General features: G+C 37.3%; 1 protein-coding gene across 3 annotated transcripts in view; it reads right to left on the bottom strand.

Moving 5' to 3' along the window:
* The window catches only part of Nalcn (sodium leak channel, non-selective), a 320,341-nt gene that overhangs the window by 268,361 nt on the left and 25,398 nt on the right, over nucleotides 1–26,582 (bottom strand). For all 3 annotated transcript variants that reach the window (XM_019204611.2, XM_010604620.3, XM_010604618.3), the window contains 3 exons: nucleotides 15,611–15,694; nucleotides 14,198–14,337; nucleotides 13,982–14,110 (listed from right to left, as the gene is read on the bottom strand). In XM_019204611.2, the coding sequence (XP_019060156.1) occupies nucleotides 13,982–14,110; nucleotides 14,198–14,337; nucleotides 15,611–15,694 (353 nt within the window). The remainder of the gene's footprint in view (nucleotides 1–13,981; nucleotides 14,111–14,197; nucleotides 14,338–15,610; nucleotides 15,695–26,582) is intronic.

Here is a 26,582-nt window from a genome sequence, read left to right on the forward strand (position 1 = left end):
AGACACAAGCATAACGTAAACCATAGCAGCTAATGGTGTTGACTTCTTTTTCTTTTCTCATTGAGCTTATCGATACATTTTAGGTATACGGTACAGTTACATTTATCATTGGGATCTTGTACCTTTACATAACAGGTCTTGGTGCTCACTTTTTCCCCTTATCCCTGCCTTCCCTTCACTCCCTCCTTCCTTCCTTATTTACAAACACTTTATTTCCATTTTTTTTCATTTTCTCATGTTTTTTTTTTCTTTTTCCCTTTCCTCTACCTTTCCCACTTCCCCTACAACTTTAGCCCTTTTCTTCCTATTTCACATTGTCAATTATCTCATTAGGATCTTACGTACCATTATAGTTTTTTTTTACACCAGAGAAACTATTTGATATTTGTACATGTGTGACTTACTTATTTCACTTAGGAGCATATCCTCAATATGTATCCATTTTCCTATGAATGACTAATTTCTCATTCTTTATGGCTGAGTAGTATTCCATTTTATAGAAAAACCACTTCTTTATCCCTTCTCCAGCTGATGGGCAAATGGGCCGTTTCCAAGTTTTAGCTATTACAAACTGTGCTGCTTTAAACATAGGTGTGCATATATCACTGTGATATGATTCTTTTGATTATTTTGGGAAGATACCCAGCAGAGGGATGGCTGGGTCAAATGGAACCTCTAAACTTAGTTCTTTGAGGTACCTCACCCCACAAAGAATGGTGTTGACTTCTTGAACTGTCATTTATTATAACAGGTACCCCTAGAGGCTAAGCTTTACAAGAATAGAGCTTTTTTTCCATGTGGCTTTACGCTAGGAAGCATATGCAAGATTCTCAGAAAATATAAATGAACACAGTAACTTGCAAAAGCATCAATATAGATTCCCTGGTTAAATATTAAATAGGAGGCTTTATCAATTAGTCAATGCCATGGTTATATTATCTTTATTTAGTAGGATTATGCATGCATATCACATGCATTTAGAAACTTCCCCCAAGCTCCAGTGTATTTAGGAAGTTTGCAATTCATGAGAAATTAATAATGCAAAGAAAGAAATACACAGCGCAGCAAATTCATATGCAACAGAGAACACTATATAACTTAAGAATTTTTGTTATCTATTGCATCAGTAAGGTTGTTTCCTACTTGAATTGTGGGTTCTAGGAAAAAAATAACAGAACATAATTGTAAAAAGTCTAATTAAGTCACCATGAAAGAGAATCACACAAGTGCATACATTCACACACACACACACACACACTTCTATACCCAAGAACCCAGAGGATGTGGGCCCCGACACCTTATATGGTGGTGCTTAGCTTGCTGACCTCTGAATTTAGGGGTCGTCTGGGTGGCTGTGTGAACCTACAGCGAACCTGCTTGGGTCACTACCTGCTCTTTGGGCTCCCTTCAGAGAATTATCTGGCTTAGTTTTCATCTCCATGTAGTCTCCTCTTGTCAGGATTAATTAAGACATCCTGTGAATTGGCCCAGCTCATTTTAAGGCTGGACTCTTTGGGAAACTAATCCCATGCGGAGAATTCCGAATATTATTTACAGAGATAAATCATGTACTGACTTTTGAAGACTTTCAGTGGCTCTGCCTAGACTTTCAGTCAGAGTGAGAAACAGTCTGAGGCAGAAAGTAGTACAACGCATCACTCCTTTGGAAAAAACAAGTTAATTTGACACACTTTTTTACTGCTGATGTGAGCCTTTAACATGGAGGTCCCGCTCCTTCATCAATTCCTAAATGGCGCACAGGAGAAGGCTACAGAGAACTTGTGGGCACTCCACATATAATGGTAAAAATTAAATAGTTTTTTTTCAAATATTTTGACTCTGCAATTTAAACAGCAACATATAATTTTATTTTCAAGATGTCTATTAAGTAGTATCTTATCTTGTTATATATGAATAGTTTGTGAATTGTGTATTTTCCTCGTTTACTCTTTTAACTACGAGGTGTGAAAGATACAGTGAACATTTAAATTTAAAAAATTACAATAAAAGATACGTTGCCCTGAATCCCCCCTCAAAATATTTCCTGTTGCTTCAAACACATTTAGCCCACTGTTATCGCCACTTTCTGAAGCAGCTCCGGAAGTCCTCTTTCATGACTGTCTTGTATTGTTGTGGCTGCCTTAGTGCTCTGAGTTAATTTAAAAAATTTTTTTCCTCATTGAGTTTCTTGGTACATTCTAGGTCTACAGTACAGTTACATTCATCACTGGGATCTTGTACCTTCACATGACAGGTCTTGGTTCTCATTTTTTCCCCTTGTCCCTGCCCTCCCTTCACCCTTTCCTCCCCTCCTAATTCAAATTTTTTACCTTTCATGGTCATTTTGAGTTTGGAAAGAGCCAGCACTGCACATGGTACCAGACCCTGTGAATATGGTGGGTGAGGACGCAGCATATTGTGTTTACACGCAGCCTTTCCTGGGCTGGAACCTGAGAGCAGCATTCACCTCTTAATGACAATGGAAAGAAGACTTCCAGAACTGCTTCAGAAAGTGGCACGGACGGTGGGATAAGTGTGTTTGAAGGAAGGGGCACTGCCTGCAGGCAGATTACTAGCAATGTGTCACACTATAGCTAATTTTTAAAAATTTAGGTATCATGGAATATTTCATTTACCCCATGTATATCATTCACTACTTTGCTGGATAAGGGACAATGTGTGTGATGGAAACTGGAAGGCTGCCATGGAGTCAGGAGCAGGTGATTAGAGGCACAGGAACAAGTTCACAACAGAATCAGAGCAGCAATGTGTCAGGACATGACACAGCGTGCTGACCAGCTCCAAAGGCAAGGCAAGCCGATTTTAAGGTTGTAAGTCAGCTTACTGACCTTTAGAGCAGTAGGTCTTCTGCCTTCACTTAGAGGAGGGAAGATCCAGGGTGGGCAGTGATCTGCAGAGGACCAGCTGGCTTGATGAAAAGAAGCCACTAGATTTAGGAGCCTGGCATATACGACTGGAGTTGGTCAGTTAGCCAGTGTGTGGCGAGGAGCACACCCTTCTGGTGAGGATCCTACACCCCATCTCTGAGAGTGCACTATAAAATAGCAATGATGAACCAAAAGCATCCCCCCTTTTCTTTTTTTTTTTTTGGTACCAGGGTCCTTAAGGCAGGCATCAGAACCACTGAGCTAAACCCCCAGCTCAGCATCTCTTTCTTATTAGGAGCTCAAAATTTGGTTCTGTTTATTTGGTGTGGTTTGGCTAAGGTGTATGCTTGGAGAGCAGTAATTCTTCCCACTACATAGGCTCTGTCTTTTTATTTTGTTTTTTGTTGTTTGTTTTATTTTGTTTTGTTTTTTTGGTACCAGGGATCAAACTCGGGTCCTTGCACTTGCAAGGCAGGTGGCAGAACCATTAAGCTAAATCCCCAGCCCAGGCTCTGTCGTTTTAGAAGGGCCAAAAAATGTCAAGAGCTCCACAACATTGAGGAAATGGAAAGTGAAAGGCAAGGAAAGATTGAAAAGGATTAAAGTCCCTTGTCCCAGCTGCCCTCAGCCGCGGAGGACAAATGTCCAATTCACTTGCTAGGAATAAAGACACACAAGAGTTTGCCCTGCAGTTACCAGGACATGTGGCCAAATCTGCTTTTTTGTGTGTGAAAATGACAAGAGGCTCTGGTTTTTTGTGTGTTTGCTTCTCAGATAAGTGTAGGTGAACAGCCTATGGGAAGAGGAAACTCAAGTTGACCCTGGGCTAGCTAGAAGCAGGCCGTTTCATGAAGACTCAAGATCTAGTCTTTAAAATGGCATGCAATTTTGCTTTCTACTCTATGACATATCTTTAAAAGTTTTAAGGCAAAATCAAGGTTTACAATCATTGATCTGTACTACCCACTTCTAAGAACCTCACTTTGCCTATCAATACAAATACATGCAGCTTAGAAAGCAGTATTTTCACAAAGTTTGCCCGGGGACAGGAGTGATTTTTTCCATCAGAGTGATCTCGGCTAGAAATTAATTTTCAAAATTGACTAGTGGTAAGGCCGAGCTATCACAACTGTGGTCAACACTATTTGTGAGGGGCTGAATTGGTGGGAGCCCCTTGCACATTTCCATTTGATGGAAATTTCTGCACAGCACTTGAAAATGCAGTCTTTTTTTTTCCAGACCATTTTCTTTATTAGCACATGTTTGTAGTACATAAAATGCAGTCTTACTGTAACTATTTACGGATCCACCTCATTTCAAATTTGTCTCCTAAGAACATGCTCCCTAACCAAAAGGAAACTACACATTTTGTTCAGATTCCAGACACACGCGTATTGCAGATTAACTTATGCACTGAACATGTTACAAATGAAAGCAGAGAAATCAAAGTCAAGGAGAACAGGGTTTAAGCCCCGCTTTTTATGGCTTACATGGCTTTTTTTTTTACCTTGGCCTTTATATTTACCCTATGATCTTCAATTTCCTTGGCTGTAAAACAGAATGTAAAAATGGAACATGACTTGTTAGGTTGTTCTAAGTGTTAATAAGAGAATAACATGGGAATTAAAAAAGGTTATTTACCAGTAATTATTAATTCAAGTCTTACAACCTATATATTACATTATCTTCTTTTTGAGAAGGAAATATGATCAAAAGAAATGTTATCTTGGAATTTATCACAAGAAATTGCTCAATTTTTAGAGCCCTTCTTCAAATTGTGGAGTTACTTTTTTATATCAAAGGCTCTTATAATTTTTTTTTTTTGCTATGCAAGTGAAATCATGCTGGTATTCATTTTCATAGGGAGGTTGAATTTATTTTGAAATATTTTCTTAAAAACTTGTCATTATATGAAAGACTGATTTTTGTTGGTGGCTCAGCTGCCTTATATCTTGGAAATTCACATGCAGAACATTTTTTAAAGAGATATATGGAGTAATAAAATATAATCATACCATTTTTATAGATTCAGATGAGACTGAATTTCCTAGCATACAGTGCCTGTACAAAGTAAAGACCACATGTAATATTGACTTTAATTTCTCTATTTGAAGGAAGTATACTTTATATATTATAAAGCGTTTATACATATGGATGCAGATTTGTTTATGTACCAGATTATGAACGTGGAATTAAATTATAGCAATGGCTTAAATGGTAGAATAATCAGGGACTTAGAGGCTAGACTTAAGTTTAAACCTCGCTCTCAATTGACAGCTGAATGAATACATTACTGAACTTCGCTGGCGCTGTATCTTCACCTGTCTAATGGGGGAAAGTTCCTTTCCGATTGTTCCAAAAATTAGTTATAAAGCAAAAACCTACATATAGGAGGTTCTCAATAAATGCTATCAGTTAAATTAGAATGCTATCTATGCTTCATTTCTTACCTGAATACTTTAAATAAAAATTTTCCTCACGTGCAATTACCAAACATATTCTTGGATCTCCGGCTGGCAGACATCTTTGCCTAAGTCCTATAAGCTAAATATAGCAGTGACTTGCTTGTTCCTCCTTTCAAAAGAAGTTTAAATAAATCAGGAGATACCATAGACCTCTGCATGAATTTAAGGCGCTTCTGATGTTACATATTATATGAAATTATGTGTTGATAAAGTCCTGAGAAATTGAAACTTAATATTCTTAGCTTCCCTATTTCTACTTTTAAGCTTTTGACTTATCCATTTAAAAAATTCATCATTTTGTAAAAATACTTAGAGACAAATTTAAGTTTATTCTTTAGGTTACTTAAATTTTATTTGGATCAGCAATAGCTAATTGCCTCCACCGAATTCAACTTTGTGCCGTCTTTAATACAACTCAGTGTATGAAATACCACCGAGTCCTGAAAGCTAATTCTGGGAAGGGTGGCGATGGACTCTATGGTGTATGTGGAGACTCCTTAAGAGAGAAGAAGCCATTAGTAATGAGTGATATTAACAATGAAATGATAATGAGAAGCCAGAAGTGTCCTGACCATCTACGACACACAAGCATTTCACCCCTTAATGCTAATGGTCCGACCATCACACATGAGCACCTGAACTGCTGGGGGAACAGTGTTCTTTCTAGCACATACTTTTATATATTTAACATTTCTATTTACTCACTTTACAGTTTTTCTAATCAACTCTTCCTTGGGAAGAAGATTTCATTATTTGATATGAAGCCATAAAAGAACTTCTCTATTTCCTCAGTAAGGATACTAAGGTAGCAGGGAAGTCTTCATCTTTTCTATTTCACCTGCCAGCTCATCTTGACATGTCCCTCTCTTGGCACCAGGGGGATTTCTGCCATCGCATTGTGGATTTCACAGCACCTGTTCCTGCTACAGGCCGTTGCTCTTTTCAACTTTCTCTAGGAAATGAACTGCTTTGCCTGTCAAATCTCACTACTCTTCCCATAATGGCCTTTGGTTGTCGTTCACTATCACTGAAGAATTTAAATTTACCTGTAACACTACCCAAGATACAACTGAAACTTCTTTCTAGACACTTTAAAAGAATTATAGTCTAGTTAAAAGCAAAACTGGGTGCACTGAGTTGCGTCGCTCTTCATCCTATTTGCCTCTGAGATTAAACAGAATCCATTCCAGAGATGGAAGGTAAAATCTGAGATATACAAGGTGCTGGTCCAAGGGGTACAGTGCATGCAAATCAAATAGGCAGAAATAGTAACAAGTGTTAAAGAACAATCACTATGAGAAATTAGGACCTGCTAGTACCTGGCAACACTGATTTCTAGAAATACAACCATTATATCATGATTAAATACCTGATTCAGATCTTTTTATTTCAGAGATATTATTTCTGAATTAATATTTCTTATAATCAATACAACACCGTGATATATTCACGGGGCACGATGTGATGCTCTGATATATGCATACAGTGAAGAACGATTAAAGAAAACTAATTAACATAGCCATCACCTTAATTACACAATGGCTTTTGTGGTCATGTATTTGAAATTTATTGGGCCAGGGATTTAGCTCAGTGGTTCCGCTGCCTGCCTTGCAAACGGAAGGACCCGAGTTCGATCCCCAGTACCAAAAAAAAAAAGAAATTTACTTAGTTATTCTGAAACATACAACACATTATTAGAGACTGTAGTCACCCTGCTGTACAACAAATCTCAAAGCTTAGACTTCCCATCCTGCTGAACACTTCCCTTTGACCACTGACTTCCTGTTGCCTACTCCTAGACTCTCAGCTGACCTCAGCCTTTTGTGAAGACCATTTTCCTCTCTACCTCCACGAATCCACTTTTTAAAGATTTCACATATAAATGAGGTCTTGCACTATCTATCTCTGTGTGTGTTTCACTTAACGCAATGTCTTCCAGTCTCATTCCTGCTGTTGCAAATGACAGGATTTGTTCTTTTTTTGTTTCATGTCATAGTTTAGCAGCTACAGAAGGAAACAAGAAGTGCTTAAAAATTATTTTAAAATTGGCATTTTCTGTGTTGTTAGTGTAAGTATCGTTTGAATCTCTAAAAATAAAATCAAATTAATGTCCAGGCTAGAACTAATGTTAAAAAGAGTGTTGACAGTTTTTCTATTTGTGCATGGGATTTTAAAACTCTATCATACTGAAATTATCAAATTAAAGGGGTATAAATGACTGTTTTTGAGATGAATCCCTAAATCTATAAAAGCTGCCATTTTGAGCAACATTACTACTGAGTGGCTAGTTGGGTATTTTCACCTCTGAGTCACATACACAGGAGACAAAATATATGCACGTAGCTCATGCTGTTGGGCAGATTTGGTAAATATGAGAAAGAGATAAACGCATAGGCACCCGCCCTGCCATCACTGCTGTGCAGGGGAACAGGAACTGCTATCCATGTTCAGGAAATTCATCTTGACGATGTAGTGAGAGGGCACTGATATTCCAAATACAAGAGGGCTTTTAGTGCTTTTCACAGTGACATTTAGTTCTTCTCACAGACCACAGATGCTCAGTGAAGTGAAGAGGGGCCCTGGGCAAGACGACGCCCACCTGCCTCTTCCCAAGGGCCAAGGGCAGCAACAGTCAGCGCGTGTCAGTGCTAAATGGAACCCAAGTGTGCTCGCCTAAGTTTAGTTCTTCCGTGCGATGCCCGACCTCTCAGGCACCAACAAGCTCTCCAGCTCTCCCTTCCAGGCTGCCTCTAACAGAACTCCCTGCGGCCCGCTCCTGCCCTGAATGCTCTCACAGCCAGCGGAGGTTTTCTCTGCTCCTCACTGCCCCGTCTCCCCTCCATACGGACTCTTTTTCCATTTTCATACTCACTCAGAACAATCTAGAGGTATTCGACAGCCTACGCACACTGGAAACTACCTACAGATTTTCTTCCTGCATTAATCTCTTCCCTCGCCTGTCGCTCACTACTTCCTTCAATTTTCCTACTCTGTATCTGTATTAATTTACTGCTTTTCTCTGCCTTGGATGTTGCTTTTTCATTTTCAGCCATTTCTCCTTATCTGCATTTAGTGACTTGTTTTTCTTTCTCAGTTATTTGCTCTTTTCTTTATCAATTTGTCACAATGTTATCAATATCTAATAGCAACTATGGCATCAGTAAATAATGATTAGGCACTAATTCTGCACTAGGATACCAGGCACTAGAGTTAAGGCAGTAAATATAGCACTATTCTGTCCCCCCATCCTTCCTCTGTTTCCTCAGAAACCTTAGAATAATACGGAGGTAGACTTTGGGGTGATGGGAAGGGATCTGGGGATGGTGGGAGACAGGAGGGTAAGGAAGAGAAAGCAAGTAAAATTTACTACAGTGTGTTATGTATATGCATAAATTCTCCAAGATGAATGTAATCATTATGTTGTGCACCCCTACACTAATAAAAGAATGAAAAAAAATATATAGTCATGAGTGCCAGAGTCCTGATTCTGTCAAGATGGACTACAGTGATTTCAACTCTTTCTATTACAAACAACCAACTCTGTTAGATAAAAGATCACATTTCAAACTGAAGGCTCAGAAGAAAGGAAAATAGGTTCTAAAATGTCAAAAAGAGGAGGAATCCCAGGGCCATCGGTTTGCAAAATGGTGATGGGAACAGGGGTATGAATAAGGATCCAAGAGCTTCCACACCCACATGAGCCAGAAGACAGACTCCTCGACCTGTGGCAGGCTGGGAGCTAGAAATGACTCCAGGCATGAAGTGAGACTACAAAGAGTTCCACGGTAATACTGAAAGATGGTCAAATAGGTCCATCAAGCACAACACAGACCGCAGGAACAGATCCACAAACAAGGAATGAATGAATGAGATGCTTGGCACCAAACTCTTGATCTTTTTAAAAATTGTCCAGCTGTCATCTTATCAGTCTTTTTTCTTTTTCTTTTTTTGTACCGGGGATAGAACTCAGGACTTTGTACTTGTGATGCAGAGGGCGGAACCAACGAGCCAAATCCCCAGCCCCAGCTGTCACCTTAACTGTGCCCTTTTATGATCCCGTCAATAGCATATAGGGATGCTCTACGGCAGAAGGATTAATTTGGTGGCTGCTGGTCAATGCAGTGCCCTTATTAAAAAAACCAAAAACCCTAAATCTCTAAGGTCTTAACAGTGGAATACTGATGAGAGCCTCTGACTGACTGTGCCAGACTCTCACTGCTGGGTTTCTTCTTCCTTTTAGTTCTTATCACTGGATTTAATTCCAACCCCATCAGGCTGAGCTCAGAATTAGTGGCTCATGCTTTAAAATTAAGCAAGTACTTTTCATGCCCTTCCTTTTATTGCCTGTGTAGGAGTGGACTAAATACTTAATTTCAAATAATTGTGAGAAAACATCAGTTGGTTAATAGGATAAAAGCTGATTAAATAAAAATAAATTGTTTTAGAAACATGAACTTTAGTTGGTATAACAGGGAATTTTTGAAGGTCACATTCCCATTCTAGTACAAAACCTGACTCTACAAAAGCAAATTCAGAAAACATTTCAAATTTAGAGTGATTAAGAGTTCAGCATATGAGAAAGACACAGTGACACTTTTACGTTTATACACCGCTAGAGTTGCAGGTTACATAAAGCACAAAGTGACAGAGTTAAAAGAGAAATTAAAAGTTTTTGAAAATGTAATTGTGTTTTTTCATTAATTGATGGAACAGCCAGTTAACAGAACAGCAGCAACTATTACAACAAAAGAAGAGCAAAATAACTAGATAAACATCACTGGCTAGTTTGACTAAGGTCGTACCAATAAAATGATACTAAAAACTGCAGGTGACATTCTTTCCAAATTCTCACAGCAGAAATGTTCATCAGTTTACACCATACTGGTGCTTAAAATGATTTTAATCAATTTTAGAGGTTAAAATTTTAAGGGAATTTTCTGAGCACAACAGAGTAAAATTACGCACATGTACACACAAAAAAATAACATGTTTAGAAAAACTCATCCTTCTAAAAATATACTTCTAAGTAACCTATAGGTCAAAGAATACAATACCAGTAAAATTAGGGGCAGGGGAATGAGCTCAGTTGGCACTACACCTGCCTCACAAGAGCAAGGTCCTGAGTTCAATCCCTGGTAAAAAAAAAAAAAAAAAAAAAAAAAAAAAAAATCCTGGACAAGTAAAATTAGAAAACATCTGATTAAACAATAATGAAAATACAAATAAATAAAATTTGGAAAAGGAACCAATGCAGTATTTAGAAGGAAAAATACTGTCTGTAAATTCTTGCATTTTAAAAAAGAGAAATTGTTAAAGACAGTGAAGTGTTTTTAAGAAATAAGAAAAAGAAAAACCAGAAAGAAGGAAATAATGATGATAAGGAAAGGAATCAACATGGAAAACAATAAAAGTAGGGAAAGTTAAATAAATCAAAATATATTCATGTCTGTAGGAACAGAATGAGACAAAGACATCAAACAGGGACAGAAACAACACAATTTATTAACATCAGGAATGAACAATGGTTTATTCCCACTGATCCTACAGATATTGAAAGGTTAATGAGAGAGTATTTATATAAACATTTTGCTGATGTTGACCACCAATAAGAATAGATAAGTTCTTTGAAAACAAAATTTATCAAACCTGACAAAACAAGAAAGATAAAATCTTAGTATCCCTTTGTGGTAAATGCATTTAATTTGTAATTCAACATCTTCTTGCAAAAACCACCACGGAGGAAAAAAAAATCAAACAAAAATTACTAACAAAAATAATGTTAGGCCGACAGATTTTTCACAAGTGAATTCTATAAAACATTTAAGGAAGAAAGTATATTAATCTTTTTATGCTATTAATAAATGAAAGAGGAGACACATCTTCACTCTGATTTCAAGGGTGATGCAGACTTTAAGAAAGTTACCAAATGATGCTCATAAACAAAGATGCAATAATTTGTAAAAAAAAATTAGCAAATCAAATATTGCAACATATTAAACAGTATCTAGATATCAGAGACACAAGACCAGTTTAATATGTCATGTAACTCAGCACACTAACAGAGCGAAAAAGGAGGGACATTATTATCTCAGTATTTGCAGAAAACGCACTGGGCAAAGGCTGGCACACCTTCACTGCTGAAAACCCTAGCAATACAGGAATAAAAAGCAATGTCCTCACACTGAAACTCCACAGCTGCCATCATACTGAGTGGAAACACTGAGAATTTCCCTCTACATTTGTCAAACAAGATAGATGTCAATACGCACTCCAACCACTAGACCAAGAACACACCTCAATCTCTACTTTGCAGAAACTACAAGCATGTATTTCAACAGGATCATCATTTTTAGGAAGTAGGAGAATAAATGAGATAACTTACTCTCTCAATTTAATTCTGAGAGCCAAGGCACTTAGTTTCTGGGAGATACATACATTAAATATGAATTGGGTTTTACACATCAGTAAAACCTCAATAAAGTGATCAAAGAGAATGATATAGTTCTGACAACAGAGAAAACAGTATGCCCAGAAAATCCAATTTTTATTATCAAAATTTTGTTTTAAGGCTATTTTTGAAGTATGAAAACAGAATGGGAATGCTCTTAGTCACAAAGGTATTTTTCTTTAAAAATATGTGTAAGCAGTTAAGTAATTTAAAATTAAAGAACAAAATCAGTGCGAAAATAAAAATTACCTGAAACATTACAATGAGCATCCTCCTTTAACAATATGCTGTGCAAAGTTAAAGAAGATACAGTATCTGCCCCCACTTCTCTGACCCTATGGTACACTTCTGAGTGCAAGTGACATGCACATATACCCTACTTCACGGAAGCAACACAGCCATGGCGTTGACTAACTGGTAATGCCTTCCTGTTAGCATCTAAGTAGGGAATCTATACTGATGCTTTTCTAAGTTACTGTGTTCATTTATGTTATGAGAACCTCGTGCATGTGCGTGTGTGTGTGTGTGTGATCATCCTTGTAGGGTGGACATTCTTTGAGGATACAGGGACAGCAAACAATTAACATATTACACAATGAGTTCAAGTCACATAATATACATCTCTATTTGCATAAGTAAGAATCACAATTCTTAATATTTTTGTTGAGAGGAACTAATGATTCGGTGGTCATGATAAATTTGAAATAAACTCAGAATTAATTTACTTACTTAATTTGTGAAATAGTATTTCCATTCATTATTCATACATGTTTTTTTTCCCATTCTTATGAGTGTAAATGTGGTCTATTTTATCCATTTTTTCTTTTACTACGCTGTTTCTCATCTGGAGATACTCTTAGAAGCATTATCTCAGCGCACACACACACACACACACACACATATATAAAATGTTTATGACAACCAAATGATTGATAACAACTAGCACATATTGAGGGTCTTTCCTCTGTGCCTGTCACCTTTCTTGCGTCTCTATATCCAGTCCCTCATTTCAACTTCCTGCTGACTCCCTAAGTATGCCCCATTACAATATCTGCTTCACAGTGGAATGAAATGAATCATTTATCCCACTTCACACAACACAAACCCTCGGAACTAACCCAAGGTTATCATGATATCCATACTCATAAGAATACTCACTTTGGGTGGTTTAGCTAATTTTCACATATACAAGTACATACACAATATGGAAATAATCCTTCAAGTGCAGAAAACACAAAGTAATAGTTTCAATGTCTTTAAAATGCATTACTCTTTATAGACATGATGGATTTATAAATGGATATTAATACATTAACAACAGACAAATGGCTGCTTGCAATCTCCTCTTGAATTTAATAAAATATAGTAAATTTACTTTCTAGGATCTAAATTGAGATTTGTTTTCCCTTTCTGTTATTTGTCAATTAGTGCTTCATTTGTAAACTAATCAATTCCTGCCCAAAGATCTGAACACAAGGTGTTAAATCAGTTTTACTGCTCCATTCCTGACACATGTCTTGCACCCCGGGGTTATGCAGGGCCTCCCAAACTCTGATTTCCTATCAACACATAAGGGACATGTACGACTAGGGACATGTACACTGGCTCATGCATGACCAGATGTTGGCTATCCACTCACTTCCCATCACTCCACTCGTTGTGATCAGCCAAATAGGAGAGGCAGGTTCCCACCTAATCAATTTCTAATTGGTAATCAAAGTCTATGCAGATACATAAACTTATAAAGATTTATAGTATCGAACCCATCAGTCCTACAATACACGAATACACCAAATGGTAGAGTTTTATCTCAGAGTGATGCTATAAAAAAATATATTTAGGGAGATGTACAGAGTTACAATAATATAAACTGTTAGTATATAGTGTCAGTATATTATACAATTTGGCAGTTTTAGAATAATTCCCCATTTGGCCAAACTGGGAAAGGTTTTTAAATGTACAACTATGCATTTGCTTAATCTGTTTCCCCACAAGATTACATTTTTCTATCTGGGTTTTCATGAACTCTTGGCTAAAAAATTGGACAAAACAATACAGAACAATTAAAGACTATAGAACATAGATTATATAAACACTATTATCAAAACTTTGATCACAAAGGTTGCAGAAATGCCCTTGTTTATGGTCTATCTTAAAATGCAGCCTATAGATGAACTTACCCTGGTTTTGTGTCATTCACTACACAGTGGTAGGTAAATGTTCCAAACATCTGAACTCCTAAAATTCCATAAAGAAGTAGAAAGAATATCAGGAAAATCGAAACACTCCATATTTGTTCTCCTGACCGCCTAGGGTAGAAAAGTAGGAAAAATGAATAAAACTAGCAACAAATGTTATAAATTCTCCCCCCTAACTTAAATAACAGCAGTGCTTACTTTAAAATATTTGTAATTCTGGTCCTTGGTAGTTCAAATCGGAAATAAATCCGGAAAGCCCGGATCATAATTAATGGGCGTGGGATCCGTAACATGCCCCAAGGTGACATCTGATCAACTATATCGGCAATTTCAAATACCTGTAAATTACGGGACAGATAAACAAATTTAGATTTCCCTTAGCATCGCTTATAGTCATGGAGTACACAGATAGCAGCAAACAGTGCACCCTGAATCTTGAATAGTCCTACATTATTACTTTCCACCAAAATTAATTTTGAGTGCATTTCAAATCCGTAAATACCTTAAGGGACACAAATACTACTGAGAGTGTCATTAATTTATTCATTTCCTAGCTAAGACATCAAGGCACAATCTCCATTATGAAAGCAAGTACTAAGTTAGAATATAGACTAAGTCTTCCTCACTAATAATGTTCTTGGGTGGAAATTTTTTAATATCTAGAAATAAAGTTACTGAGAAAGTGTTAAAATATTATAAAACATAAAAAACTGTACCATTCACTAACAAAGTAATAATTAGAAAATGTCTAACGTAATAGTTATTACATGGAAAAGGTCAAATTAATATGTGATATTGTTAGAGGTGAGTTTTTTACAAATAAGGCAGGACAATTTATGCATAAACACTATAGTGTCGGCAAGGTGAACCGTGAGTCTTTTAAATATTTAATGAAGAATAGATGCACAAGCCCTAGAAATCTGAACCCACCTTTTTTACCTATAATAATAATGTATTGTACACCAAAAATTGTGTTTCAAAGGTGAGACTCATGTTCTGTTCTTACCAAAATAAAATAAAAACAAATTAAACCAAATTAGATAGAAATAAAATAGTAACCTTAAATGTATAGACATACAAGAATGTATAGAACTAAATTTTACTATTTTCCAATAAAAATCTCTCCTTTAAGCCTTTTTAATGTTTCCCATTTCTTATAATGAAGTATTTATATTTGAAATGTGGTATTTTACATTGACCCGTGTATACCTAAATATTAATTTACTTAGTCGCTTTTAATGAGGATTTAGTAATGTAAAAGTGTAGGCCTTTAATTTTTAAATTCAATTTTCTATTTAAAAAATGCAGAAATATCTCCCCATATACTTTTCTCTAATGAGCATTTTTATATTTTTTAAAAGAAATAATTACTTCCAGTATTTTAATTTCATATTGAGAAATAATTCACAAGTATTACAAGCAATAATTAAAATATTACAATTAGATTAGACTTTCTTTACAAATACACATTTAAGGTAATCATACATTTAGGAAATCATTTGATCATATTTGATCATATAATCACATTTGATAGACATTTTTTAATATTTGTATTTAAATTTTCAATGCAAATAATGCCCAGTTTAGAAAAAGTGACTTAAAAATATTTACCTGTAACACCAAAGAAACCCAAAGACAAAAGACCATGAATCCATCAAAAACACACCAGCGATCTTTCACATAGGAACTATCCCCCTAAAAATAAATTTCACAAGGATTATCAGAAAAAATAAGTACGCTTTCTGCAAACCTTCTATGGACGGAACAGTCAAAACTCATGCACAATTTCTGTATCATAATAGAACAAACACTTTTATATGGCACTTTAAATGGCATTATTTTGAAGACAAATAAACTTCAGAACTTTGTGTGTAAACACGTCTTTAGTTGAGTTTGTTGGTGCATTTCAGATACACTCCTCACATTCGTCAGAGGGAATCTGTACCTGTGCACGACGTATCTGCTGCTTCTTTTCTTCCCATTCTCTGTCCCTTCCTCTAACCTTCCTTCTTCCTAATTTACAGAAGCTTTGTTTCCATTCTTCCTTTTCCCATTTTTTTCTTTTCCCTTCCTTCCTGTTCCCCTCCCCAGCTTTCCTTCTCTTTTGAGCATTTTCTTCCTATTTCACAATATCTATCATACATTTCGGTCTTTCTTTGAGTGTAAAAAAAAAAAAAAAATTTTTTTTTTTTTTTTTTTTTTTTTTTTTTGAGACAGGGTCTCACTATGTAATTGATACCGAACTGGAACTCACTACATAGCCCAGGTTGGTCTCAAACTCACAGTGATCCTCCTGCCTCAGCCTCCCGAGTGCTGGGATTACAGGAGTGCACCGCCACGCCCGCGTATTTCTTTTTTTTTTTTTTTTTATTTTTTTTTTTTTTTTATTTTTGAGACAGGGTCTTGCTTTGCAGTCCAGGCTGGCCCTGAACTATGTCTCCCAGGTTGGCCTCAAGCTCACTGCAATCCTCCATCCTTGGCCTCCCAAGTGCTGGGATTACAAGCGTGCACCACGATGTCCGGCTGAGTATAAAATTTTTAATTCATGAAAAGTAAATGCAGTTTGTTTTCTCAGCCACACAACTGCTACCCCTTAAGGAATAAACACTATATTACAGGACTTATAACTGCAACGTATTATTTGTGCTGACCAGTATAGACTGGAATATGGATTTACTTAGCTGTTCTAAAGCGTATTCAGTCATGTAAGTGAGTTGATTTGTCCAGGGCTGTGTAGGCCCTGCCCCAGCTCATTCCTACCAGAAATGGACATGCATCCTTTCAAACTGCCCCATCAGCCACTAATGGTGGGAAAACTAACCACAAATCCACATCAAGCTAAGTAAAAGTCAAGAAGAAATTTGTCTTAAATTGCAAGGAAAATACATGTTGACTTTAACTGTCATGGGTTTATGCATGTGAAAGAAAGACAAAGACCTAGCACTTCATTTTAAAGCAGGGAATCTAATGATGTAAGAAGCATTTTATTAAAATGAGAATTTTAGAAAAGAATTTTCCTATGGAATAACAACAGAGAATATCAAGAGGTTAGAATTGCCAACTTTGGTGCTCACTGCAGCAGCACATATACTAAAATGTGAATTGGCAACTTTAAATAGGAACTCTTTACTTTCTATATGACTTTCTCAGAAATTTTTTTTGGTACCAGGGATCGAACTCTGGCCTTTGCACTGGTGAGGCAGGTGGCAGAACCACTGAGCTAAATCCCCCACCCATTTCTCAGAAAATTACTAGCTTGATATCATCCATGTTAACTCATTATCAGTTTGGTTACAGATAACAGTACTACTCCTGATTGAACCCACCAAGAAAATAAAAATTGAACAATGCAAACAACTAAAATAAAGCATAATTCAGAATATTTATGAAAATAAAATAATTCCTATAGCCTGTCACCTTTACTACCGAGTAGGTTATCAAAAAATTGCCTTGAAAAGTTTCTAGAAACAATTATGTTGTTCACAAAATTAACAAAATAAGAAAATACTCAAAGTTGTCTCAGGTAACTTCAGGCTGAGATATGAGATATAATCTCCCCTTAATAAACATGCTTTACATAAGATGTTTAAGGAATGCCTAGAAAACACACACACACTTGCACACACAACCACCACCACCACCACATCCAACAACAACCTGGTAGAGAAACAGATATGAACAAACCCAGATAATACACAAGACAGAATGATTTATAATAAAGTTATAAATATGGTGAGGAAGTAGGAGGATTTAGTCTATGTAGAGTTTAGAGAAAGTAGTGCTACTTCCCAAATAAACGTGTGAAAAATTTTACCAGTGGCAAGAAAATGAACCATACTTGTTGACTCATGGGCTTGAGAAAACTCCCAAAAGAGTTATTTTGCAAGCGAATTTTGAGGCTTGGCTCTAGGTGACAGGAGGACAATAAGGATATTAAATTAACTGTCATGATCATGATATAATTTATACCCAGAAAGAAAAACTGCACCTTAGCATGCTGCAGGTTATGTGTACACATAAACACATACGCACTTACTAAATATAAAGCAAATGACTCACGCATATTAGAGTTGCTTTTGAAACCTCACAGAGCACCTTCTACCAGCATAGCATTTACCTTGTATTGTGCCACGACTTGAAAATACAAATGAGCTATAATCTAAATAAATACAATGTAGCCAGTATTAAAAGGGATTTTCTCTGAGCCTCATTGTAATTAACGTCCAACAGAATAATGGGTTATAAAGCATTTAAAGTTGTGCTTGGGTTTCACTCATTTATGCCAGGCATTGGACACCTCTGTCATCTGGGAAGTGTAAACTAGTGACTCAGGAGTGAAAAGCAAGTATCTGCCCTCATGTAGTGTACGTTCTCAATTAATTAAACAAAATGTAACACATGCATTATTTTATGTGTCCATGAGTGTGTATTTTCAAACTGCCAGACGCTAAACACACACATGTGCCTTTTACTTCAGATCAGAAGAGAAAAATACCCCTTGACCTGGATTTTAAGAACTAGACACAGTTATAACTGTTTAAAAACAAGGTAAAGAATCCCCAAAATGAAAACTGAAATTTAATGGGACTCAGGACAGAACTATTCAAAAAATCACACCAGTTAATGAGTAAATGTTAAGCAAGAAACAGCTAGAGATCACTGGGTGTAGAGGCACAGATAAGATGAGTTCATTTGGTATTTTTCCTAAACAGTATTAATAATTATTTTTTATCATTAAAAATGTTCTATGTAATGACAGTATAACTAACCTTCTTTCCTGCTCATCATTTGCTTTGTTAATGAATTAAAAGAATGAATGAACATAAGATATAGGAGGAGAGTTTGTCCTTATAATGAGGCTTACTTAGAATGTAACATCAGTGAAGATAAACAATGATATTTTCCTGGCAGAGTAGGAATTGCCAGGAGCCTGAAGTGGAAGAGAGACATATTTTTCACTATGTATTCTTATGTATTATTTGATTAATGCCTATGACATGAATGTCTTCAAGGAGATTTTCAGAAGTAAAATTTTTAAGTGGTGACTATTTTAGCCTTAACAAAAACTACTTCATTTGCCAAAAATAGAATCAGATTAAAAACTCCAGACCTTATAAATTCAGAAGGTTAATGGCTGACTTTTATGTCCTCAGTCCTAATTTATCAGCTAAGGAAACTGATGTAACGCTGACCCACAGTCCATTTCAAACTATACAAAAGGATGGATTAAGTCTGTTCAGAAACCCTCGCGGTGGTCACAAAAGCACACAGACATGACAATTTCAAATGACCTCATGGTGTGAAAACTGACATAGCAAATCTTGTATTATATAGCAGAGAGTTTGGGTTTTTAAATTTTTTTTCAGTGTTGGGAATTAAACCCAGAGCCTTTGCACTGAGCCCTTCTTTTTTTGTATTTACATTTCTTTATTTATAGACAGGATCTTGCTAATTCACTAAGTTGCCCAGGCAGGGCTCGAACTTCTAAAACTACTCTCTCAGCCTCCCACAGTGTTGAGATTACATGTGTGCCACCATGACCAGAGATGAGACAAAACTATTTTTTTGAGTTAAATAATACTAGTTACAAGATGTTTTCTTTGGTAGACTTTCCAGAGAGTCATAGTATATTTACCTGTCCCCAAAATGCCCACCACACTAGCTGTTGTGCACCGGTCAATTAGAGTTTGCTTTTTTTTTTTTTTTTTTTTTTTTTTTTTTTTTTTTTTTTTTTTTTTTTTTTTTTTTTTTTTTTGGTACCGGGGATTGAACTTGGGTTTTTGCGTCTGCAAGGCAGGCCACCAAACTGCTGAGCTACATCCCTGGCCCTAGAGCTTTTGACCTTCCCAGTTAACTTGGGAAATAATCCACCAGACATCATTTTTAACACTATTTGTTGGCTCATGAGTCTAAGGGTCCTTCAGTATTCCTGAAAACCTTCATTAAGCAGGTTTTTAGTGAACTGAGACCCAAAGACCAGTAACACCAGTGTTTTGTCATCCTTTTTTTTAAAAACCTGTTTCTCTTACTATTCTTCATTCTTTATTCTCTGTCTTCCTAAAAATTTCACTCTCAGTTCCAATGTGACCACTGCCTACTCTGACCACCTCCTGCCACCCAGGCGGTATCCACCATTTGCTCATGTTGGCTACTCACAGAATGGTCTATAGTCATCTCTAGCGATTGCTGCATGAATCAGACCTCATGGTGACGTTCGGGCTTCCTACCTCCATCTTCTTTGAATTTACTCTTTCACGTTGCATCTAAAAAGAAAAAGTCTATCTCCCATGGTAAGTGTTTGAGTTTTTTCTAAAGATTAGTAATGCCTTGGGACTTTAAGATAAATGAGGGCTGTGGTTTCAGCACCTGCCACCTGACATTCAGTATGTATCAGATGAATGATCTCATGAGCACATGAGTCACATCCTAGACAGAGCTTCTGTAGTGTTTATGTGCTCAGCAAGAAGCCAATTAGTATGCCTGGTGACGGCAGCCACCCGTCACTGATTGAAGGTACTGATATTGCTTCTAAAAAGAAAAATAGCCCTTTTGGAAAGGAGGGAAAGATATAATAACTTTCAAGTGAAAATCACAAAGTTAATACTCCTCCTATACGATCATGAAAAACCACAGATAAGATTCGGAGATGACTTTTGGGTAGTTCCTGGGTTAGTACGCTTAGGCTAAGCACAGGTGAACACTCCATGCAAACAGACACTAACAGGGGCATGGTTTATATAAGTTGTGCTCTATAATGAAATTGTAAATGGAACTGACTGGTGGGAATCAAAATTACTATCATATTAATCACTGTCACTAATTATTAGGCTAAAGACATTTTAAAAAATGTTTAATATATAGCATATAGACTTTGATGTCTGGTACTCTGAAATCTAATCTTGGATATCACTCTTGGATTGACACTTAGCAAATCTCTTTTTCAATTTTCATTTTCAAAGGACTTACCACAATCAATTTAATGTTGCCATGGTTCCATATATAAGTATGTCCAGGTTGTCTAAAATCTCGCTGCATTAATGCCCTGATTATAATATTTATAAAAAATAAATTGAAGAATGCCTAGTGGTACTTTAGACATTCTAACTCCTCAAATATGAAAGGAAGGTTTTAATTTGTTTGTTGTATCAATAGAAAATGAAGGGTGGAGAGAGCATGAGGTCTAGGCAGAAATCAACACCCTGGAGGCTGAGCAGATGAGGTATTCAAGAGCTGACTGTCACTTTGCAGAAAAAGTAAACAGTTGGAGGTCGCCAATCAATTATCCAGCATAAGGAAGAAACTTCAAGCGCCTTGAAAGTATCGAAGAAGCAGAGAAACCAAACAGATTTGTAAGAATACATTCTGCAGTCACAGAAGGATATGCACTGGTTTGGCTTCACAAGAGCGTCATTTATTGTCCCGAGTTCCCAGAGCCCATCTGTCACTGTGTCTCAGTGTTATTATTTATCACTTTAACTGAGCTCAAAGGATACATACTACCTTAACCCAGGTCTACTGGCAGATGAAAAATAGACAAGTGAGAATCGTTGGAAAAATTCAGAGTCTGCAATACGACGGATATCATCATGGTTTACTTTGCCTCCAGCGATGTGGTGAGCCCCATGCCACTAGGAAAGGGAGTCGTGGGGAGGCAAATAGAAACAAGTTGTTGGGGAAGAGGAATTCGTTGACAGACCCTTCAAGCATGCGAAAACTTGCAAAATATGGGAAATTCTTAAAACATCTTTACAGACCACAGTCTGTGAATGAAGTCACGTGAGACACGCCAGCCCTTCAAGAAGCATCTGGGGCCCCTCCAGCTGCTCCCCATGCACGGCTCATCTCAGTGCACCCCTTTCTCTGTGAAATCGTTTCCTCCTGTCCCTGTGCCCTGACACACCACCTTGCTCAACTTTCGAGACTTTACATCTCCGTCACCTTCCTTTGTGACTTCTCTGATATCCCCGGCAGATTTCTCTCTCTTTTTATTCCTGCCCCCCAGCTTTTATTCAAATCCATCAAACATTGATTCGTTTACTCCTCTCCACCAATATTTGCCCCCAAATTACTATGAAACTAGAAGAGCCACTCTAATGAATCCACAACTGTGCCAATGTGTAACATTTAAATTATCCATGAATCATGCCAAGGGTACACTGAAATGCAGGTGTACCTTGGTTCTTTTGGGCTAAATCTTGTGCTGCCAGCTTTGACCTGCTTAACTATTAAACACCAGAATGTCACTGCCTTCCTCTCCTCTCCCTCTCACAGGACCGGAGACTAGAGATAAGCAGCCCAGGTCCATCTTACCGGATCTGTCAGGTCTGACACATGTGCTCCCTGTCCCAACACAATTCAGTGTTTCTGAATTTAGGATGCACCTTGTAACAGATCCGTCGATGCCCATCTTTAATTTTACAGTAAAAGAGTAATTAGAAGTTTTTATAGTATTATTTAAGGATCTGTGCATCTTTGGTCAATGAATGAAATAAACAACTCTGAAATAGGGTAATCCAGTGAATTAGCATATTATGTTATCACCTTGTTTACTTGCTTATTTAGTTTGACATTCCTGGGAATTGAACCTAGAGCCGGCGCATCCTACCCAAGCTCTCTTCCACTGAGCTACACCCTCGGCTTTATTTTTTTAACTTTTATTAATTTTGAGAAAGGAGCCCACTAGGTTGCCAAGGGCAGCCTCAAACTAGTGAGCCTCTTGTCTCGTCTCTCAGGTGGCTGGGAGTAGAGATGTGCACTGCCCCTCCCAGCTCACGTTCCATTTTTGTTGGGTGCATACAGAATATCCACTGCAGTACCTTCAAATAGCGGAGTGGTGAGTGTTTTGAATGCTTTTTATTTGTAGAAACAGGTTGGTTCACTGCTATCCAGCTGTCAGAGAGCGAGGCAGTAATATGTGGTGAAACTGGTTGGCATTGACCTAAAACATTATTAGTCTTCCAATTTAAGTCAGTGGGTATCAGTGCCTAACTTCTGACAATGTGCTATTCCACATGATTTCAGAACACTGTGGGTGTGGAAAATGGAAGTGGAAACTAAGTAGGTAAGTTTCTCTCTGGGGCAGGGGATTTGCTCGGCTTCATCCCTTTCCTTTTTCCTGGGACAATGATGAATTCATTGTAACTGCTCAACAAATGGCTGCTGAATGACTACAGGAAAACATGGAAACTTGGGCTTAAGAACATAAGTCTTACACTAAAATATAATTATGTCTTAATTATCTTAACATTTTAAATATCTGAAATATATTTATACATTATTTTAATACATTTGGCAAAGTATTAGGTCAGTGAAACTAGTGGGAAATTCTAAGACATCATAGTTTCAGTGCTTTGCTTTTGAAACGTAAAACTTCTGAGGTTGGATAATATTAGGTGTTATAATAATATTGCCAAGACAGGTAGGAATAATTTTAAAGACCTACAGATGGGCAGTCATGCATTGTTTTTCTTCCATAAATGATTTATTATGAGACTGGATGGGGTGGTACAGGCTGGTGACTGCTGAGAGGATAAGGCAGGAGGATCACTCTGAGCAACTACATAAGGCTTTCTCAAAAGAAGATTTTTAAAAAAATAAAATAAAACAAATTTTAAAAATAATTTCTGAGTTACTACACTTACTCATGAAAATTAAAAAAAAAAAAAATGAAAAGAGCACATGCCCGCATCCCTCGTAAGTAAGTGCATCAATGTCACATGCACACGGAAGACACAGAAAAGCAGCTGCTCCTCACTCATTGATCCGTGGAAATACGTCGGGTGCAAGTCAATGCATATTAGAAATTTAATATTTGTACAATTCTGTTCCGAGCAATGTGAACACTTATTAAGAGAAGAGTTGCCTGGTGATTATGACACAAAACACAAATACTCACAAGGCCCATGAGTGTACGTACGTGCCCACACAAGCTCACGTCCACTGAGTGAACACACAGCAAGTATTTGCAAATCACTCTGGACCAAGAGTCTAAATACTGGGTGAGAGGTGAGAGCAGAGCTCTGGGCAAATGCATTCAGGTAGAAAAAGTATAAACAATATTGGTTTTATTTATTTATTCATTCATTTATTTATTTTAGACAGGGTCTCACTATGAAGTTGAAACTGACCTGGAACTCACTATTTAGCCCAGGCTGGTCTTGAACTCACAGTGATCCTCCTGCCTCAGCCTCCAGGGTGCTGGGATTACAGGCTGACACCAACACGCCTGGCTTAGTATTAAACACTGATTACCAGTTTTAATAGCGTAGTTTTAATGTGCTACTTCAAGACAATGTGAACAAGGCAATATTACTAACGTCCTTACTACTTTTGTACTTAGTTCAAGTATTCCTGTTTTATTAGTACTGTTTATCATACAGAAATATATTCCTTCATCGTGGGAAATCAGTACGCAGAGGCATCCCATCTGGATCCCTTTGATTTCCCTTTCTCTTCCCCTCCCTCCCGTCTTCGCCCATTCCCAGATCCCATGCCCCTCTCCACAAAGTCCACTGTCCTATTTCCTATCATGGGTCTTTTCTTTTGCTCTTTAAATTATTTATACTTTGGGTTGCTCGTATAAGATAAACTGTGTGTATTTATCCTTCTACGTCGGATTAATTTCTGTTAAAATTATGTAAAATAAAGTGCACCCAAATGAATCAAATGATCCTCTTTTGTGGCTGACAAGTACTCCAATGCATATATATACAATTTTCATTCCTCAATCTGTTGATGAACAGATAGGTCACCTTCAAGATTTAGCTGTTATGAATTGTGCTGCTATACACATGGGTTTGCATCGATCATTGTAACATGGTATTTTTAACTCTTTTGGGGAAATACTCAAAAGAGGTATAGTGGGGTGAAATGGAGTTTCTATTTTTACATTTTTTTAGGACTGTCCATATTGATTTTCCTAATACTTGTACTAGTTTAATTTCTACCAACATTAATCCAATTATTCCAGAATAAAAAAACAGAACAAAAAAACTATATCAAATTTACAGTTTTAATTCTTACAGATTCAAAATAAGAAAATTTTTAGTTTTCAGGAAATAGCTGCCTCTCTGTTGATGGGAATTAAAACAATACTGGAAATGGCTAATTTATACCATTTTGAAAACAATTTGGGCATAAATCATAAATACAGTTTTCTTTTTCTTCAGTGCCGGAGATTGAACCCATGGCCTTCATGCAGGGCTGCTTCCCCAGCCCTTTTAATTTTTTATTTTGTGAGAGGTCTCACCAGTAAAGTCACCCAGGCTGGGCTTCAACTTGGGATCCTCCTGCCTCAGGATCTCAGCATGCTGGAATTACAGATGTGCACCACCACATATGACTAATTTTCCTCCTTTAATTATTGATTCAGCTTCTAATATTTAAATCATTAAAATGTCATTCAGTGCTCTGTTCCCTTGCAATGAATATGTAATTTATGTATCATATCCACCTCTGCTTTTTATTGTTAGACTGTGATAGTTAAGAGTGGTTCCTAGTGTCATTTTTGTGATGTGAAATCCATGTCTCGCTTTATTAAATGACTAAGAAACAGAGTTTTATTCCAGGCAAATGTCATATATTTGTTTCATTCAAATTGAAATCTTAAAAAAGACAACACATGGTGACTTCAATCACAAAGCACTCTGTCCCAAGTATTAGCTCTTTCACTGCAAGCGTGGAGGCTGCCAGAATCTAGATGACCAACCTAGCAAGTGACAGGGACATCCAGGGCCCCCTGGTGGGTCACAGCATGGAAAATGGGCCCATCCAATGCCCAGGGGAGTTAAGTAACAAATGCACAAACCGTAGTTTAGCATTCTCCAAAGACCAACTCCAAAGACCAAGACCTCCTCCTGAGATAGCAACTGGTTCTGTGAACAAAACTAAATCCAGTGCTTAGAGAAAACAGGCAGCAACCTTGTGGGAGACCTAGAGACTTTGGGGATCTTCCTGAAACCCTTCTGTTGAGGCCATGGTGAGCTTACTCCCCTGGAACCAACAGAACTGCGTAACATAGAAATTACCAGTGAATACAAGAAGAACACTGAGCGGAAATGTGAGAAAAGGGAACTGAGACTAAATGGCTAGGCTTGTAGAACTGCAACTGAGCAGGCCACAAACTACATGCGAAAGTAAAGCAGAAGCAAGGAAACAACAATGACAAATGTCACCAAGGCTTTTCTGAAAGATGCGAGGCCACGAAATCCCTGATCTAAGAGCACCAACGAAAGCTCCTGAAAGGAGACCAGAGACCAGGCTGACAAATAACTCCTGAAGTAGAGTCCACGATGGGTTCAGCAGGCACTGTGGGGCCAGTGCAGGATTAACTGGGAGATCTACTAGTCTAGAGGAAGCAGAGGTCTAGTGGTAGTAGGTAACAGAGAAACCAGCTTTTATGTCAAGGTAACTACAGTGAAGGGACAGCTCACACTGAGTGCCAATGGAAGCCATTCTAATGCAGAAGTTAACCTCATATAGAGTTACAAGGAGTGATGATCCAGTCCTTACAAATGTATTATAATTATTTATATATCAATGATCATTGGTATATAAATGATTCAAATAATGCACAAACATGCAA

The sequence above is a fragment of the Fukomys damarensis genome, unplaced genomic scaffold (genome assembly GCF_012274545.1).
Source record: "Fukomys damarensis isolate Sample0158 unplaced genomic scaffold, DMR_v1.0_HiC HiC_scaffold_6, whole genome shotgun sequence".
Taxonomy (NCBI): Eukaryota; Metazoa; Chordata; class Mammalia; order Rodentia; family Bathyergidae; genus Fukomys; species Fukomys damarensis.